General features: G+C 39.2%; 1 protein-coding gene across 9 annotated transcripts in view; it reads right to left on the reverse strand.

The window, feature by feature from the left end:
- Positions 1 to 20504, reverse strand: part of trim3b (tripartite motif containing 3b) — a 31268-nt gene that overhangs the window by 2783 nt on the left and 7981 nt on the right. For 3 of the 9 annotated variants that reach the window (XM_020708793.3, XM_078931116.1, XM_020708792.2), the window contains 15 exons: positions 7897 to 8072; positions 6657 to 6786; positions 6139 to 6249; positions 5889 to 6040; positions 5453 to 5633; positions 4769 to 4870; positions 4551 to 4649; positions 4197 to 4349; positions 3608 to 3986; positions 3244 to 3347; positions 2964 to 3131; positions 2449 to 2617; positions 767 to 808; positions 218 to 288; positions 2 to 142 (listed from right to left, as the gene is read on the reverse strand). In XM_020708793.3, the coding sequence (XP_020564452.1) occupies positions 2 to 142; positions 218 to 288; positions 767 to 808; positions 2449 to 2617; positions 2964 to 3131; positions 3244 to 3347; positions 3608 to 3986; positions 4197 to 4349; positions 4551 to 4649; positions 4769 to 4870; positions 5453 to 5633; positions 5889 to 6040; positions 6139 to 6249; positions 6657 to 6786; positions 7897 to 8042 (2148 nt within the window). In that variant the 5' untranslated portion in view covers positions 8043 to 8072. Of the gene's footprint in view, position 1; positions 143 to 217; positions 289 to 766; positions 809 to 2448; positions 2618 to 2963; positions 3132 to 3243; positions 3348 to 3607; positions 3987 to 4196; positions 4350 to 4550; positions 4650 to 4768; positions 4871 to 5452; positions 5634 to 5888; positions 6041 to 6138; positions 6250 to 6656; positions 6787 to 7896; positions 8073 to 13797; positions 14071 to 20504 lie in introns of those variants that run through there. The other 6 variants (XM_078931119.1, XM_020708794.3, XM_011483318.4 and 3 more) reach the window with 5 other exon arrangements.

The raw sequence follows: 20504 nt of genomic DNA on the forward strand, positions 1-20504 counted from the left end.
CCTGTATTCTGCTGTTTCCCCAATCAGCCACAATGATGTTTCCATTGGCATCAACCGCCACACCAGTGGGAGCGTTGAACTGACCGTTCCCTTCACCGTGAGAGCCAAACTTGAACAGGAACTCCCCATCTGCATTGTAAACCTGTAACAGGAAGTCATGAGCTTGGACACCCGCGTTCAAATACTCAGAAAATAATCTTTTTTCTTTTTAACCTACCTTTACAGAGTGATTGTGGAAATCTGTGACAATTATTTCATTCTTGTTGTTCACTGCAACAAAGTGTGGACCTGGATAAAGAGAGAGACAGGCGTTTTTGCTACAGCTGATGGTGGAATGGACTAATTCCTGAACAGGTCTCACAAATCAGCAGGTTCTGCATTCATTTACAAACGTTATGCTTTTGAAAAAGGAATTAGGACCTAAATCACTGCAGGATTCAGTACTACACAACCTTCTTTTGCGTGCTCTTCAGATTCTTTTCTGACTCAATCATAAGTGATTTCACAGATTGTTTTTAAAACTCCAACACATGAGTTTTTTAGGGCTGAATCTTCAGCCATTGAGCTTCATAAAACTTGAAATGAACTCAAGCAAATTGTTGCTGATTGAATCACTGATCATCAGTGTCCAGGTACAGATTGATCCATTCGTTTGTCAACAATCTGACTTTGTGGGAGATCAGACACATGATCAGGGCATTGGGTTAGACACGGAGACACTGCACTGTGGGATTAAGGTTGCAGCAAGGCCACATTTAGTACTTACTGAAAACCGAGGAAGATTTATTAAAGTTTGGGCCAAGTTTTTCTGAACCGGAGAAAAGGGGGGAAAAAAAGAACAAGGAAGCATCAGAGAGACAGAAAAGCAAAGAAAGCATGGCAGGGTGGTCAAAACACTCGCTCCACTGGTGCTGTGTCATAGGATTTGCAATACCATTCACTTGCTTATTTCCAAATGGAAATAAAAGCAACAACACTGAAAAATAAACTTTTTGGACACCAATACTAGTTTAGTACACATTCATAGTTTCTTCTGGTATGTTGATGCAGGCCCCCAGCTATATTGTTTAAACACCCAAAGGTGTTCCTAAAATTTAGATGATGCTGTTTTTAGCCAAAATCCAAAAACCTGTGGATTTCTAGGACATGGTTTCTGCGAAGCAGTTATTCATTAGAAATTTGTCTCTGAATTGTGGGAAGGACCAACTCCAGCATATGTTCTACTTCACCAGTAAGCTCTTTTTCAAACTGCATTTTTAGCCGCCTGCTCCTGATACACAATGATTTGAATAAAAAGAATAAAGCTGGTGGACCCACTAGGTTTGTAGCCGGCGGTAACTATTGTACCCAAAAGACATACCAATTTTAGACAATCTGTCCTCTCTGCTAAGGCCTGTAACAACTGGAACAGCGTATACCCCTCACTCTAAGAGAGTGTTCAACTTTTAATACATTGACAAAACAACTTAAAAGTTGGCTGAAATCCAAACAGCAATGCACACACTCTTGAAGAGGCCATGTTGCATGAACCAGCAAATGTAAACATTGTTTGTCAGTGTTGTATCCAAATTGTGACTGTTTAAATGGTTTCATTATTATAGATCATTTATCAATTTACATGTAAGTTCTTGATCAACTCTGTAGAGCAGGGGTGGGTAAACTATGGCCCGGGGGCCATATGCAGTCCGTTAAACTACTGAAATAATGATATTCATAATCCTTATTGTTTTATTTTTCCTCTAATCCTTGTATCTTCCCATATATGGTGCATTACAAAAACGCTTACCGGTAATTTTGTGTAGGTGCAGAGAGTTATCCTGCATTCAAGAGGGGTTGTAAGATTAGTTGTTTTTCTGACATTTATTTGTGTTTTCCAAGTCGGACAGTAATTTTTCTGATCATTCCAACACCACCGCAACGCGCCATTTCTCTAAGTTAACGTTTTCCTGACATCAACTGAATGCAACTGGCTCTAAAATGAGAACAAATTTTGAATTTCACAGTTTTGAAATAAAAACTCTAAAATTTTCTGTTTTGAAAATTATAAATATCAAATTTCCATCAAAATAAAAGCATGTTTTTGTTCAGATTCCATGCTATTTCTATATCTTTTCATTACACTTCTAGCATCTGCTCCTGCTCTGGCCCTTCCACCTAATTTTAAAACCCTTTGTGGCCCATGAGTCAAGAAGGTTTGCCCAGCCTTGGTGTGGAGAATACTTTCTGTATTCCCTGTCATATTTACTGTCGTTTTTATGTGTTTTAGCTGTTTGTTGTTGACAAACCAAGACCTTGACCAGGGACTACAAATGAGCATTAGCTTTGCTGCCACACTGGTATATGTATAGCATTGTTCAGTTATAAGGAAACACTATTTTCATTGGAGTAGGTCTTTCCATGCTTCCTGCCTGGAAGATTGCACTGTTTAGACTTCAGGTCTCATCTCACCTGCAAACTGTCTGTCAGTTGTCCCCCTGCCTCCAAACTTAGTGACAAGCTTTCCATTAGACTGAAAGATGAAGACGCAGCAAGCCTTGTTGTCCACAGTGATGATGTGTCCGTTCTTATCCACAGCCACGCCCTTAGGACCCATCAGACGACCTGCCCCAATCTTATTCTGAGGACAAAAGACATCAATGAGTAAGACTGTTGCTGGTGTATTCAACTTGCTTTATTTTGCTGTAAATCATGCATGAAATCAACTAAAACTTTATTTATAAATTATTTTTTACAAAGTTAAAGCACAAAATGCTTTGCAGAATAAAAACAACCTCCAAATTTAAAAACTAAAAACAAAGACCTTCACATTAAAAATGTAAGCACCCACCCAAAGACCTTAATACCATCCCATGCCTCCCCAGATTATGGAACAGAAAATTTAAATATAGATAAGATTAGATATAGAAATTTGTCTTGATGCGACTAATGTTACTTATTGAATTTTTAGGTCAAAAAGAAAATACCTTGAATTTTCCATCAGAGCCGAAGATGCTGACCCATCTGTTGTCATAGTCGGCCACCACAATGTCGCCATTCATGTCCACGGTGACACCGGTCGGTCTCTGCAGCTGTCCTGGTGACCGACCTCTGACCCCAAAACGCATTTTGAACTGGCCATCATTTGAGAATACCTGTAAGTTTTCCATCAGAAAAACTGTTGTCAGTTAATGACCTAACCATGCATTAGCACAGCTGCATGCACCATTGCACTTTTTAGCTGTTTCTGCTGGGTGTCATCCTCACCTGGATGCACTGGTTGTTGCTGTCTGCCACCACCACTCTGCCGTTGCTGGAGGCTGAGATGCCTTGTAGATTAGTGAATTCGCCTTTTTCTCTGCCCCGGGAACCTGATGAGAACAGAAACGCAGCAAGCCGATGCTCCACTTAGTGTTTAAATGCACATATCAGATTTCAATTGGACCTATTGAATAAATTTGGATATTTGCTTCAACAGTTAAAACCTAAAATCCTGAAATATTTCTCTTTGAGCTTGACAATGCAGCACAGTCACGCATTCAAAGAAAAAGGGCCACTGCCCGCAGACTGGAGTGTCACTTGAATGACACATTTGTGACTTGGTGTTGTGTTTTTTAAAACTCTGGCTTACCAACTCTGTAGATGAGCTCATCCTCAATGGGGTTTTCTTTCTTCTTAGTTGTGCTGTACATGCTGGAAGGCCGTCTCACTGCTTTCTGCCGTATGTGGCCCCCTGTCCCGCTGGGGGATTTGACTCTCCTCTTTACATCATCTGGCGACTGGGGCACATCTGACGGTTTGACGGCTCGCAGGCGGAAAGGACTACCGCGAATCGGCTGTCCGTACAGCAAGAGGGAGAAGGAGTACTCTCCCTCAGAGCGCAGCGTGTATCCCACCTCATACGTTCCATTCTTATTGTCCGTTATCTCTGTCTCTGCTGCCCGGCTGCCATCAACAGATGTGATATCTGCTCTCAAAATGGCGTTGCCTGTCCGCACCAACTCCCCGTCCTGCACACAGGGGTCAGACAATCAGGTTAAGATGAACGGCAACGATACAAAGACCAGAATTTTTACAGGTCCATGGTTTCCTTTAACAACTGAACCATCATTCACAGTTGAAAAACAATCAAGCAAAAGTTGTCTTGAGAATAAAAAATAAATAAAAGAAAAAGTTAATTAAAGAAAACAAAATAATAAAATGACATTTTAAGGACGTACTTTGTCTTTTGTTGTTACAGTGATGGTGTGGTGCTGGCCCGTTGCAACATAGCGAAGGCCCTCTCCTGTGGCCACAGACGTGTGAGCGACTGCAGCTGTAGTGAGGAGGACTCCCAGGTTCTGGATGGACCGCCGGAGGCCCTCAGTCTCTACCTAGAGCCGACAGTAAACCATCAATTAAATGGCAAGCCTCACTTTCAGCAAAAATAATTTTCAAAACAACAGCTTTCTCAATATTATTAAATATTAAATCCCAGTGTACCCAGCCCAGGTGTTAGAGTTCATCTTAAACTTGCAAACCATCCTTTAGGGGGCTCAACACACATAGAGAGTTTGAACAACCAAAGTCAGTACCTGACATTCCAAGTGTGCATTCTGATGTGGTTTCTCTGGAAAATCGTGTCGCGCAAGAGCCGTTACCCGCTCACTCATCTGCTTCTGAACCAGCAATACCTGCACTTCCAGAAGACACACATTTCATTGGTTTCTTTCATTAACAATCAAAACGATAAGTCATTTTTGGTTGCTTGTTTTTCTGCAAGTTGGAAAGAAAACAAACTCAAAATTTCCACCTCAGTGGCGTTGCCATGACTCAGAGCCTGTTCTGTGAAGCTGCAGCTGCTCTGGATGTGTTCCTTTCCCTGAAGAAGGGCTGAGAGCTGGGCCTGTAAGACCTGTCCTCAGATCAAGGGAAAAAAAGGAAGAAAAACAAAAAGGACATATCAATCAAGTGCATTAAGAAAAAATAATTAAAAAAGAGAGATAACGGCCATAACATAGAAACAAAAAATAGATTATAGTATACCTTTTCTTTTCCTGTCACAGCATTCTAAGCTTACATTTATATACCTAAGAAAATTCCTAGATTCTGTTTTAACCTCTTGATGCCTGAATTTAATTCCAGCTATTAAAAAAAAACACTTGTGTTTTCTCCTTTCAAGTAGATGGTAATTAAGGTAATTTTGGAGTGCTTAAATGCAAATTTGCACCAATAGACGTGTGTCAAGGAGTTAAATTCAGAATTCATCTGAGCTTGAGTGGTTGTGTAAAGTAAATATTACAAGAAAAAAAACGAATAAATGATTTTCCAACAAGGCTAGTTTTTTTTCTTCCAGAAGCCCTGATCCTTTTCCCCCCAAAAACATCTGGAGAACAAAAGTTTTCACTTAATTATTACTATCCATATTTACAGTTGATGCACTGCACCTTCACATAAGCTAGGTGTGCCAACAGTGTGCCAGTGTGAGTCAGCTGACCTTCTGCTTTGTGCTGCAGATGTTCTCCAGGTCTGTGATGAGGGCGGTCTTGCGCTGATGCAGCAGTCGTTCCAGCTCCTCAAATGTACTGGTGATTTCTGCAACTGCCTCACTCTTTCTTTCATTCAGCTGTCGAGAGATTTCACTCACCAGCTCAATGGCGGCTGTGAGCTGAGGAAGCCTGTAGCATGACCACGTGTGAGAATTTTCTCGTAAGGCAAATGAAATAAAAGCGGTATGCAAGAGGAAATTAAAAAAAAACACTGGATTGAACCATTAACCTTAAATAATACGTTTATTTATGCAATTATTAGAGAAAAGACTGTGATCAATGCATACTATATATGTAACAGAGGCAATTTAAAGATCCACAGCAATGAAGTCAGAATACCCCATCATCCAAAAGGAATCCTGTGAAGATCCGACCTCTGCTCACCTGCTGCGTATGGCATCCAGCTGCGTCTTCAAAGCAGCTTTGTGCTGTTCCACGACGTCCCGTAGAGGAACGGTCACATGCTCCCGATGCTCGCCCTCTGTACACTCCAAGCACATGGCTGTCTCACACGACTCGCAGTAGAACTCCATCACCTGCAGAGAGAGACAAACTGAGTCAGCGTCTCATGCTGTGCATCATCCTTGATCTTTCCTTGTTTTTTTAAATGGAGGCTTTAAAACAGACTTTTCACCTTTCCATCATGGTTTGGGCAGCACAGGGGCTTCCCTGCTGCAGCAGCACTTACTGACTCCAACACACTGCAGGCCTCTGGCCGTGAGCACTCTGGCTCTCGTTGGAGAACCTAATGGGGAAAAAAAAAAAAACACCACCTATAATCAACCAAAATATGCACATGCATTAAAATGTTGTCTCATCATTTTTTAAGTGATTTTTTTTCTGCTCAATTCATCCTCATTTTATCATTTTTTAGCAATCATCCATAAATGCCAAACAAATTCTTACAGGATCAATTGTCCATAATGACGTCATTCTCCATGAATGTTCTTCCAGCTGACAGAAAATAGTTCCCCCAAAAGAAAATCCCCCCTTGCACAAACATACATACAGCCTTTCATTTTAAGTTCTTGTTTTATTTCTCTTTTCCCCCCATAAATCATTTCAACAACCCTCTCCCTATTATAGTTTCCTTTGTAAGCATTCTGTGGAAAATGGCTCGTTTCTGCAATAAGAAAGCATTTAGTATCAAACCTCCATGAGATTAGTGATGAAGAAGTTGTTCTGCAGAGCACACACTCCTTTCTCTGGCAGGATGGATGTCTGCCGACACACTGGGCATGAAAGTGTCAGTGACTCTGGAGGAATGTAGTTCTGGAGGCAACTGGAAGGAGAAAGCCAATGCAAAAGAAGAAAAGTAAAGATTAGAAACCAGCATTATAACACATTTTCGCTCTAATTCACTGTAGACAGTGCAGAGAAGAGTTTATCACCAAAACTGACACAATTCTTCTTCTGTTTTGCAACAAATTGAATTATAGTGTGAGTCTGTCTGAGTTATGAAAACCAGACGGAGATTCTATTGGTTCTTTCTCTATTGGTTAAAATGAAGCTTTTATTCCTCAAAAATTCCTTATTCTCTTCCCAATTTGTTGCATCTATTATGCTTTGCAAATGCTCAGACTGCAGGCCAACTCTGCAGTTGATGTTTGGTACTTCCCAAACTGCTCTGTCAAAGTAGCACTATCTATTTTTTTGTTCTTCAGCTATTTGTTTCTATGCAAAATATCAGAAAAGCATCCTGTTTTAAAAAGATTTGTACTGCACCACAAAACCAAAGCTATCAGCCGCAGCATCTGTGTGTACCAACACGATTATAGACCAAAAAAAAAAAAAACCTGTTCATCTCAGAAGGACTCCAGATTAGCTCCTATCCAGTTAAACTTTCCCTTTTCGGTTAGATACTTGTCAGAAAAAAAATGCATAGCAAGTTCTTACAAATTTATAAAACTGTCATGCATGTATGTGAATTTTAAGTAGAATGTTCTGAATTATAATGCCTTTCTTGTTGTTTTCTTTTCTTCTTGTGCATACTTTACCCTCCATCGCTTTACCCAGACCCACAGCAATCTTCAAAGGTCTCTTCGCCTTTGCCTAGCTCTGTGTAATATTGCCTAAGGGGGATGTTGTTTCTTCTGCAGAACAGTAGATTAAGCCTTTGTCAGAGTGTGTCAAAACAAGTAGCCTTTTCTCAGACTGTAGCCGTGGAAATTCCCTGATGCTGAGAAATTCACTTGGCGCTCTTGTCCCAATGAGGAAAAGTGCCCTTAGCTGTTAAATTATCTAAGACATTTGTGCTAAATGACATCACACTGTCATTGTTATGACAGGAAATAAAGGGGGGAGGAAGCTTCAGAAAAGGCTACATTACATGTTTGCAGTCTATTTTTCGGTGTCAGTTTGTTTTAAAATATCCACAGCAAATGTTGGTTACCTCTCACAGAAGGTGTGCAGACAGGGGAGGACCTTCGGGTTGCAGTAGTGATCCAGACAGATGCTACAGACCAGAAACTGCTTATCTATCTGACGCACCACAGGGCTGGTACTCCCCGCCTCACGCTTTGCCATGACAGAAGACATTTAAAGCCACGGCCAGTGACAGCAGTTAACCTGCAAGAGCACAAAGAGGAAAGTTAGAATTTAGCCATTAGAAATGTTTGCAACAATGTGCTGAGTGTCACTTTCAGGGGAAGCTAAGTCTCACAAACCACCCCACATGAAGTACCAGGAGCCAGTGTAACAAAGCGCTTTAATTCCTTGAACAGAAGTGAAACGTGCTCATTGTTGTTCTGCTAATCATAGGTTAACACCAGACAAACATTATTAGAGCTGTGACAAGGCTGCAGAATTCCTCAGTGAGCGCCAGAAAAGGGAATGCTTATGTTTTCGTTGTGATCTCTTGTCCCAGTTATAGCAGCACAATGTGGATGAGTAAAACTGCAAGATCACAAGTCCTGACAAAGTAAATTGCAGGTAGTTTAGTTCATTTAGTAATAATTTTACTTAAACTTAATATAGTATTTTTATAGAAAAGTTTTTTTGGTTTAAATTTCAGTAAAGCTGACAAGACTTGATTTTATTAACAATTTTATATAAACCTCAACAATTCAAGAGTAATATCATATGGGTGTTAAAAACTGCTGCCAGCACCAGTTATGGAATAATTTTTCTCCACAATTGCACATTGCATCTGACCTAAACCTTTTTAATTGCTTTTAATACTAATTAGTTGGTGGCATCTTATATTCTTTTACCTCTTTTATTGAATTATTATCTCTTTTTTATGTTTTCATTGGCTCTTGCAATTTTATGCTGCTTTTTCTGTTCTTCATTTGCTCAATTTTAATATCTTCTTTTTATTTCTCTTTTTAGTGTAAAGTTTTTGGCACCTTGATGGTGTTGTAAAGTGCTGTAAAAAAAGTTGTATTTATTCAATAACTGATTAATTTCCTACACAGATATTCAGATTTATTAAGCAGTTTATGAGCTGGACTGAACTAGTGGCCTACAAAAAATGTATTAAAAATACAATTTTTGCACATAATGCTTTAATAAGCTTAGACAGTATTAGATTTTAAATTTTATGGCAACTAATATATCTTATTTATTGTCCTCATATAGCTATGTCGTTTCTTTATCTCACCAAAGTTCAATTCAATTTTTGAAATTTTGCTAATTATTTAAATTAACAATTGATTGAATATAGCTCATTGATGAGATTTAAGAAAGTCCTTTTCAGAGATTTTTGAGGGGATTGCTGGTGTGCTAAGAATGGTTATCCATCTGAAACATCAGCTCAAACATCTGAACAGATGTCCTTAAATGGTTTAAAAGCTCTTTAGGAAACAGTTTAGATATAAAGTATCTAAGTAGTTTTTTTAACTGTTATATTCCTTTTTGTCCTTTTTCATCATCAACTTGTACTTAGAGCAAATAATGTGCCTTTAATAGCCCACAAGGATATGATATTTCACCCAGATTATAAACTAGATTTAGTTTTGAATGGATCTGAATCCGTTTTCTTAATCACCTGTTTTTTTCTGACACAAGCTCCCGTTCAATAAAAACCATACATGTTGGCACTGTTATAAGCACTTTTCCCATAAAAGAAACAAAAAGGGCTTTACAATGCAGGTAAAAAACAGGAAAAAGAGTGATCTTTCTGATTGTAATTCTTGTGTAAAGTGTAAAGTGATCTATATAGATTACAGAGCGGTTTTATCACATGTTCTGCATGTGATCAGACTTTGCAGGTCTTCAAAAGCCTCTACTATCATTGAACAGTCTGGTATCAAGCTAAAAGCGTTGCACAAACAGGAGTTGATCGGATTACTCACAACTCAGATAATTTTCCTCACAGTGGCAGATTTATTTCTGAAGAAAATTGGATATTTAAGACCACCAAGGCATAAAAGAGTGTTGAAAATTGTGGCATTCAATCTAAATGAGAGGAAACTTTGTATTAAAGAAATAAAAAAAAAGATTAAATGGCAAAACAAAGACATAAAAGCACATGTGCAGTGTTGGATATTCTGCCTAGCAACACATACCAATGAAGCCCAAATGGCCACATTTTATTTATAGCTGTGTAAGCTAAACCTATATGGCAAAAATAAATCCAACCTCCAAGGAGTCTTTCTTGTGAAATACAAATAAAGTGTAGTAAAGCATTCACAGAAATTTCACAGGAGTTTCACTCCTGTTCCAGAGCAGCTCCAGCAACGTCGTGGTGCCACATTTCCTCAGTAGGTCGGCACATTTAATATTTATGTGTCAGGCACAGTCATACAAACCCAGGCTCATTCAAATGCAGGAATGGCTTAAGAACAATTACAGCCTGAAAACAAACTAAATATGAGCAGTGCATTACCGTTTGAGTAAAAGGGCAAACACGTTCATGCGCAAAAACAAAGCCTTACACCGAGAATCATCCCCCACCCATTACACGCTCCGCTTGCACATCTGTCACTGCTGGATTTAATACAGCTTCCAATCTCTTGTACACCCCCGTGCTCTTGTCCTGTTGTCAGTTATCATCCCACCACCACGAACCACACACACAAACAATCAGGGTGATTAAAAGCCAAACTCTGTCCTTGCAAAGTCTTTGCAGAGAGGATCCAGTGACATGCAGCCTTGATATTATGAGATAAAGGTCGGATCTTGCAGTAAAATCCAAGAGGACGACACGTAACATTTACAATGTAGTCAAGGTCAAACTCAAGAGTCCAAAAAATGCGAAGTGAACAATATCTTTCCAGCAGATTAAGCATGTTTTGTTCTGCTTTACATGGAAAACAAAGACTTTTCTCCTGTGATTTTTGGATTCGAAATAAAAGATACATCACAGAATCCACATTTATTTCAAAAATTGCTGCATTTTTTTACCTGAACGTCTAGAACAACATCTTCTGCCAAGTTGTGTGAAAACATCTGTGCGCAAATTTTAGTTAGTTTGCAGCAAGAGACAGCAGATCTGTCCATGAAAATGATGGTACTCATTTCATAACTACAACCCAGGTGCACCACATTTACCAAAGAGTCAGCAAAAAGTCTATTCAGCCTTGGATCGGGTAAAAAAAAAAGCAGCACTAATGTGATTTTTGTCAAAGAACATTTTATTAAGAAGAACACAGGCATTTTAGTTCTAATATTTGAATCTTTCATTTTGAACCTATCAAGTGAGGTCACATCGTCCGGCTTTCAGCAGAAGTTGTTGTCTAAAAGGCGGAAAATCCATACGAAACCAGAATCAATCTTTGGGCTGAGATAGTTGTTTTCAAACCTGCTTGAAAAGGTGATGACCTTTTTGCAACTCATGCAAAAAGGTTTAGAGAAGTTTCAAAGTATAAATCTTTCAGCACAAAAAGATGTTGCTTCCAATTCATAATTGAATGTTTAAGTCAAGGCAATACTCAACGTACAGGTAATAAACTAATAAAAAAAAACTAATTTTGACTGAAAAAACAAGATAAATACTTATGAAGCAATTAACCATCTTAGAAGGCCCAGAGCGCTTTGCAGTCATAGTCCCATTTACCCACTGATGGCAGCTCTGCTGCGGAACATTGGCAACAACTTACTTTTTAACCACCAGGTACAATTGGGGATTAAATGTCTTGCCCAAGGACACTTTGACACGTGGGCGGGCATCGAACCTACATACTTCTGATCAGAGGTTGGCCACTCTACCTCTGCACCACAGCCACCCTTTGAATATCAAAATAGAGATTCATCAATGGCTTCCTCCCACTGTCCAAAAACATGCTTCATAGGTTAATTGGTTTCTTTACATTGTCCCTATAGGTGTGAATGTGAATGTGTACGGGTGTGGGATTTGTGGTCCTGCGACAGACTGGCGACCTGTCCAGAATGTCCTTACTTGTCCTTGAGCTTACTGCCTTCGCCCACTAAGCTCCAGCAGCCCTGTGACCCCGAAAGGGACAAAACAGGATCAGAAGATGAATGAATGAACGTATGAATGAATGAATGAATGAATGAAGTTTCACCAATGGAATTTAAAGGTTAGTTTAAATTCCTAACTAGTTTGCTCAATAACCCCAAAAGTAATGTCACAAAAACAACAAACAAAATTACGAATAAATTGAACTTTTTACCTATAGTCAATATCAGCATGTGTTGTGAAAAGTACACACTGAGTTACACCATTTTCCTCCTGACAACTATTAGACTCTACAACGCCTCACAGACACTGTTCAATAATACTGCTGTTATGTGTATTTGCGTATTTTTAGTGCTATTTATTATCTATCTGCTGTTTTTAACCCTTTTGCTATCCTAGGCACTTTAACATTGGGATTTGGGTCATCTAGACCCACTAGACAGTGCTCTGAACCTTTTTTCTTAAATGATTTGTGATCTTCACTGGTGTCCATGGATTACATGAAATCTTTCCACCTTTATCCACCTTTGTCATGGTAGGAAGAACACGTCAAAGTAAGGGTGGGGTCATCTAAGATAGCACAAGGGTTAATAGAGCTATCGTAACAAGGTCATTGGGATCAATAAAGTTTTATTCTATTCTGTTTTCATCACTTTAGTCAGGCGACACAACAACTATTGGTAGCTGAAAGAAGATTTACCAACCGAAAAGACCAAATATATGCATGTAAAACTGTTCTGATTTTGGATTTCTTCAGTTGTGATCAGGACGTGAAGGTCGGGGTCATTTGGGGAGAGAAGAATCGTTCCTAAGAGGAATCGAGGCTGAAATTGATGCAAAAGTTTCATTAGCTGTAGATTCAGCGAAGCGTGAAAATACCAAGCATGTGATGATGTTCTTAAGTACAGATTGACACACATTTGTTTTAATCTTTTTTTTTTGTTGTTACTTTGACAAAAGTAAAAAGAGTGGCGAACTATGTAAAAAGAAAAAAAAAAGATGAATACTAAAAACAATATACATTTTAACCTCAAATACCCCCCCTTCACACAGTTTAATTAATGGATGGAAAAGAAAAAGAAAACTTTTACTAAGCTTATTGTTAAGCTCAAATGATTATTACAAAGTGCAACAACAGGCCAATATACTTCTGCGAGTTCTCACATTTTTGTATTCAGGAGATCAAACTCTGTTTAACTTCAAAGTAGGCCACAACTTTAAGTTTTAATGCTCTAAAGCAACCGTGACCCCTTAACTGACAGGCTTTAAAGTACAGTGAAGGCATGCAGATTCTGGCTTAAGTGGGAGACAGCAGGATGGAATAAAGGACAGCAGGAAGCTCTGAAATATGATGCATTTGTGACAGAAACCATCTTGCAGCAAGCTGTCACATAGTGATGTAAAAATAAAAACTTTTTAAGGGTTTTGAAGGCCACAAAACACTCAGTAATTTGATGCTGGTGAGTCGGAATAATTCCACAAAACTCTTAGGATTATTGTAATGGTGTGTGTTTTCAGCTGTGTGTAAGTGTGCGGTAGGGTCTGTGTGTGACTTAAAAAAACCTGTGATTCAGGCTCACAATGCTTTATTTGAGGGTTGGCTCAAAAGAATAATAAAAAAAGCTCATTTTTTTTAAATCTTGGATTAAATTCTCATGGGGATACAGTCAAAACAGGAAATTTAAATGTGAACTGCCCAATTCAGGAAAAGGGCAGCGAAGATGGTGAAAATAGGGTTATTCCCTCTCCTGCCCCCTCTCAGACACCTGTAGAGGCAGCACGCTGTCAACACAAACTTGCCAACAGATGTGCACTGACAGCCTTTGCAAACACAAACTCGCTTCAGTCAGATCCTCTGAGCCGACAGCTGAACAGACACTGGAAAGTCACACATGGACGCAGCCAAACAAAGACAGTTGACAGAGACGCTACCTACTGTCAGAAGAGTGGAGGCCATCAGTCCGGAAAGGCTTCATGGCTGCTTTGTGTGAAGACCAAGCCCTTCCACATGAAACTCCTCTCTTCCTCTACAGCCACACTGACCACTCATCCCCTTCCTCCCCTCCCTACTTCCCTGTAAAGCACAATTCTCAAAGCGGAATACAGAATAAAACAGAGGGTGGGACTGGAAATTGAAAGGCCCTCCTCCTGTCAGAGATGTTTACAAGCATGAGCTGACTGGATACCCTCCTACTGGCGCAGCCTGATTGGCTGAGAATTTTAAACTAGCAGAACTACTGATTGCATCATTGGCTAACAATTTGTGCAGGCTGCAGGGAGTGAGAGACCCGGACTGCAACAGACAAAGCCCATCTTGAATCCACAGTGTGCTGAATCACGCAAATGCAATGTAGGAGGAGCACATTCATGACAACAGTTTACATTTAAAGATGTCAAAAATTTGCTACGTACTGTACATGTACAGTATATACATTGAATAAAGCATTAAAAACTAAGTTAATTGCTTTTTGAATAGACACATTTTGTGCTCAATCCCTAAATGTTTTTGCCTTTATGATTCTTTCAAAGCATAATCTGGAACAATAGGTGTGAAGAAAAGAAAACCAAAAATATATTTTGTCTGTCATCCATCCATCCAACCTATTTGCGGTCACAGGATTGCTGGATCCTCTACCTTTTACTGCTGTTCAAACCCTGGAGAGATCTATCAATATGTTATCAATCTGTGCAAACTGATCTAAATTTTTTACCCTCCATGTTTTTGTGCACCTTGTCCATACCCCACTGTCACTCACTAGTCATCAGGAAACCAGTTACAGTTAGTTTGATAATAAGTTAACATGGGGGATTGAAAGGGCTACTTTAGAAGAGATCTGTCTGTCTGTGGAGAAGTAATAACAGCAGGGGCAGTGTTAAGAAAGGTCACACGCCCGGTAAACTAATTAGTTCTTGTCAATCAAGCTCTCGAAACACTTCCTAAATAAGACAGTAATTGCAAGATGTAAATCTCAATATGTCACAACAGAAAGAACCCCCCCCTCTAGACGCTCTACAACTTGTGCTTCTCTGCCTTCCCTACTGAGCGTTATATTTGGACCTGATCTTCTGTCCCCTGACCCTGAACCTGTTTCTGACTCCGTTTGCCTTCTGCCTTCCCCGATTCTCACCTGGATCGTGACTACTCCTGTTTCTCCTTTGATGCTCCCATGCTCATTATTGACCCCTGCCTGCCTGACCCTGATGTAGCTTTGGGGACTTTTTGCTGAGCTATTAACCCTTGTGCTATCCTAGGAACTTTAACATTGGGAGTTGGGACATCTAGACCCACTAGACAGTGCGCTGAACCTTTTTTCTTCAATGATTTGTGATCCTCACTGTTTTCCATGAATTACATGAAATCTTTCCACCTTTATCCACCTTTGTCATGGTAGGGAGAACACGTCTATGTAAGGGTGGGGTCATCTAAGATAGCACAAGGGTTGAACCTGCTGCAATTGGAACCAGCCGTCTGCCTGTTTTGTGACACCTACCAAATAGAGATTTTTAGATGTTGCAAAATTTGCCTTCTATCTAAAATACTAACAAAGGAAACTTAAACTACTCAGAAAAGAAATATCCCAAATTCTCAGAAAATAAATGGTTAAAGGACAGCTGTGTAATGGCAAAAAATGTTTGGAAGATTCATTATAAAATCCAGGGAAAAATATAAAAAATTAACAATCAGGAGGTAATCAACTGGAAAAAAGGTTGTTGTTTTTTAATCTGAAAAACTTTTTTTTCAAAATAAAAGCTAATAAAACTAAAAACTTTTTACTGAAATATGTAGGTTGCACAGAAAGATTTTTTTCTGATATGCAACATGTTCTTCTGCTACATGTTTGCGCTTTCCCACTCTGCTTGTTCCCCGACTTAGTTGAAACATTTTTTTTTTTCATGTGATGATTCTAAATTGAAACAAAGAATGAAGGTACTTTTTTTGTTGCCATCTGTTGCTGTGTAATCTACTGACAACCTGGTTGCTATAGGGTTTATCTGCAGAGCCAGCTCCAATGGGCATCAGCCCAGGTTTGATAGTGATCAGGATGAAGTGAGCAATAAGCTGTTAACCTTGTTGGTGATGTCAGTAACTGAATAAAAGAGCTCAGAACAGTAGAAACAGTCAAAGAAAGGTAATGGCTTAAATATAGATTGTATGAGATGGAGCAGAGGAGGCAGGGCTGCAGCTAATAAAGCTTCTATCCTGCTGATCATTAAGTGTGTATGCACTTCAATCTGTTGTGTTTAAAAGTTAAACTTGCGGATAAAAAAAGATTTGACAGTTACAATTTCTTATTACAATCTTTCCTGACTTTTCTGTTTAAAAAAAACAAACAAACAAAAACTCTTGAGCTGTAATAATGCAGAGTTCCAGTGAGAAATAATAGAGATCACATTCCTCTAACCTTAGCTTTTCTTTGTTGGCTGAAGATAAAAAATTCAACATGTTTCAGATTAATAATGACAAAAGCTCTTTGATGCGTCCGTATTTTTTTCAATAATCAGAGCACTTCATTTTCTCCGCAAGTATTCTTGATATTCCTCAAATTTAAATTACAAATACATGAACAGTGCTAAAAATTAAACAAAAACCTTCCAGTTACACTGCTTGGCTCTGATTGGAAAGAGCAGTACAAAATTGGAATTGACTAGATTTTAGGTGATTACATTTAGTTCATTTTTTATTTTTATTTTGACTTAAATTATCTTTGATATATACTTAAAAAGGCCATTTCTGTGTGTGTCTCGTGTTTTAAAAGACTAAACAAACTAAATTGAACACATCTTCACAATGTTGGGGGGGGGGGGGGGGGGGGGGGGGGGGGGTATTATCTTGGTTATAAAGTGAGGCGAGACTTGCAAGATCACTACAAAAGAGTGACCGGTTTGGGCCTTTAATGAGAAAAACGTTCAACTTTGTCCATGTTGCATGTCAAGACTAGACTGCATGAACCTGCCCACAGGTCATCCAAAATTATAAAAGTCAGCACAGGACGGGCACTCAAAAAAATGTTGAGGACCCACTCCAATCATCTTGTTAATATTTTAATGAGGATTACGCCATTTTTAGCTAAAATAAACAAAAAACTGTTTTCTAGTACATAGTTTCAGCAGAGCAGCAGTAGCACCACTGGCACAGAGAAACCACGCCCCCTTCCCTGCCCCATTGCTGAGAGCCCTCCGTTGAAGCAGAGCAGGGGAGCTCATCACCCGTCCAGTCAATTGTTTCCGTCCTTTTTAAGCAGCATTTTTTCAACTGTTGATTCAAAATGATCTGAATAAAGAAATACTCAGAAATACAATTTAGTGCTTTGTTTTCCTAATATATGTCCTCCATCATAAGAAAAAGGCCAAAAGAACATGCTAAAAACACCCAAAACAGAATTTTCATTGGTATTTAAAGTGCCTTCAGACAGCTTAGACTGTGAAATGACACGTTAGCCTTCAAGTTCATGTAATATTTCATGGACTATTTAGGATCGTGTGTAACAGAGCGTGAGTCTGAGAACTGGAGGGCTACCCATCATGGGGTTGGAGTTTGACAACTCTGGGCCAAGCACAATCCACACACATGCAGTCAGCTGTTCTAGTCTGAGTCATACTATAACCCCACCTCCAGCTTTCCCCACTCATTGCTCCCATTAAGAGTCACATGCAAATATGTAAACCTGAATAAGACCATCTACATCCACCAAGAAACAGACTAAAGAGAGCCTGTTTGACCCTAATCTGCATGTTAAGCCAACTTCCATTCTCCTGCACAGTCCTACACATACATGCATTTCTATATATAGCCCGATCCGTTCTCATACTCTTCAGACTAATAGCAGACACGTGCTCTGAATGGCACACAAGCTCAGAGACGTATATAGCCAGAACAGAAACTATTCAAAAGCAGTGGAAAAGGAGACACGCATAATAATTGCAATTATTCTTAGTGAAACAAATAAACATTGATAGTGAATAATAGATTTGGTATTTTTGGGGGCAAATGTCTAGAATAAATGTAGGTGGTAACAAATAACCCCTCCATTTATTTTAGCTTTTATTTTTTTTAGGATTTTCAAGCATGAAGGTACACCATGGCATGAATTGGTCACAGTTTTAAGCGCACAGAAAAAAAGTTCCCTTGTATGTCTCCAGGGAAGAAGTTATTTATGGCTTAGCAAACTCATGAGAGTGCAAAGATCCCTTCAGGTTGTGCACAGTGCAGAGCTGTGTTGCCCTTGCTCTGACTGCTGGTGCAGAGTGCCTGGCTCACTGGCTATGATGATGGTTGGAGGAGGTAAACCAACAGCTCCGTCACCAGTTCAGGCAGGTTTTTATCTGCCTCAAAACATAGATGAGTACTACTTATAGGGTAAATGTCTGATAAAAATAGATGAAGAGGAGGCAATACTTCTTGTGTGACCTCATTGTTTTGTAATCAGTCTGGTAAAAATAGAGAAGCAAAGTTTTGCGGCAGAAACACCTTGTAAGGACAGAAACGGAGAAGCGATGACTTGAGATTGTCTGATAGACAAAAGATCTTTGTACTTAACACTGATTGAGTCAATCATATATACAAATATCCACCAGGGATATAAATTCAAATGTTAGGCAATTTCACAGAACCATGACATGCAAAAAGACGGTGCTGTGAAGCACAACAGCTAATTTACAACATAATGAGTAAAAAATAGCAACAAAAAAACATTTTAGGAACGAATTGGTAACATTTCTAACTTGAACCCAAGTAATCAAGTGTCTATCTATAAACACTCAATCCCTTTCTGGGTCACAAAGTTGCTGGAGCCTATCCCAGCTACTGCTGGCTGACAGCAGGGTAAACCATGGATAGGTTGCCATCTGATGCAAGGTCACTCAACCACAAACTCACATTCTCACCTAAGGGACGATTTACAGTCACCAAATAACCCATGAACAATGTTTTTGCACTGTCCAAACAGTAAGTACTTGCAGGCTCCAAGAAGCCAAAATCCTATAGAAGTCCACGGAGAAATAAACATATCCTACTCATTAATTCTATAATACATTTTTTAACATGTTCTTGCTAATGCTAATTTCTTTTCTTTGTAGTTGAAGTTATACAAGTTAAAAAATTGCCAACTAGTTGCGTCAATGAAAGGATGTGGTCAAACATTCAAATCATTTGATTGACAGATTCAAGACTGGTAATGATGATTCAGACCGACTTGGACTAAGCCCTGTTTATTGACAATTGGTTCCAACAAGGCAATGTCCCTATTACGAAAAATTGACGTAATTTGGTTGGAGCTTGAAGTAAGCTATTTTGTATAAGTGACGTCACACCCCACCAGTCCATTTCTCATCAATAGTTAATGGCTCAACACTGACTTTAACCATTAGTTTGAAAAATGAACAAAAATCAGACACCCACAACACAACTCTGGAAAACGATTCTGCACATGCGTTTTGACATTCATGACCTACACACTCTGTCACATCCTACAAACATCAGAGGAAAGGGAAGAAAAAAAAGCCATTTTCTAATAAAGCTGAATCACAAAGATCAAACAAACACTTTGCTGAAATTCATAAGCCGCCAGGGCTTTTGCAAAACCATCGTAACTGAAATTCAAAGGGGCAGTTATGTAAGGCCCACAGCCTATGCATAATAATTTTGAGGTTAGATAAACACATAAAGGATTGTCATCAACACAAAACACAGATTTCTATCCTGTTTTTTTTTTTTTGGTGTTTTCCCATCAACCCCCCTCTCCCAGTGCGGAGAATTATTTCAGTGAAAGAGGAGCACATGCCACAGGGTTGAGGAGCTCATCCTGAAATAATTTGTGTCTTTAAATAACCAAGCAAATAGAGGCTCTAAGCTAAATGTATATTAATGGAAAAAGGCAGTGCCATCCACCCCAAAAACTACAAAAAGCAGGTGAAAGTGCGTCAAAAATGGCCTAACCTGGGAAAAAATGTAAAGTTAAGGCATAACAGTGGTCATCTGAATGCTTTTGGAGCGGCAAGGTCAAAAACAGCCTTTATGTAAGAGTCAAATATATGGAAAACCTTGCACTGAAGAGAGAAGCCCTCAGCCACGGGCCTTTTTTTCCCATGACACACACATCAGCCTCAAATGCAGTGAGAAATGCCAAGAAATTTCTCCTTGAAAGTGCTCTCCAATGCTGCCCAATTTGAGTGTAAAATTCTTGAATGGTAAACATAAATTGCAGACAGTGTGGAGAAAACTGATTTATTCGAGGGAGTTGGATTTTCCCCTTTTTGTTTGCCATGCCGGCGTGTGGGAGTATTAACAATTTACATGCTGTTTACCCTTCAATGTAAACCTGTAGATGCAATTCTAACTGAAATTTAATGACATAGCTAATGAAAGTGTGGCATATTTTATCTGTAACCTGTTCCAAATTGAAAATGCATTGAGAAAATTCAGTTTTTCATCATATTGGCCCTGCAACAGATTGGCGATTTGTCCAGGGTCTGCCCAACAATAGCAGGGACAGGCTGGGGCGACCCTGTGACCCATGAAGGGATTTGAAAATGGATGGATCACAATGCTGCTATATACAAAACCATTTCTTTTAAAAGCCTCTGTCATATCTTCTCTCAAGCAAAAATGGATTCTGAACTTTTTCTGGTCACACACTGCA

Source organism: Oryzias latipes, chromosome 14 (genome assembly GCF_053564925.1).
Source record: "Oryzias latipes strain Hd-rR chromosome 14, Olatipes_Hd-rR_3.1".
NCBI classification, from domain to species: Eukaryota; Metazoa; Chordata; class Actinopteri; order Beloniformes; family Adrianichthyidae; genus Oryzias; species Oryzias latipes.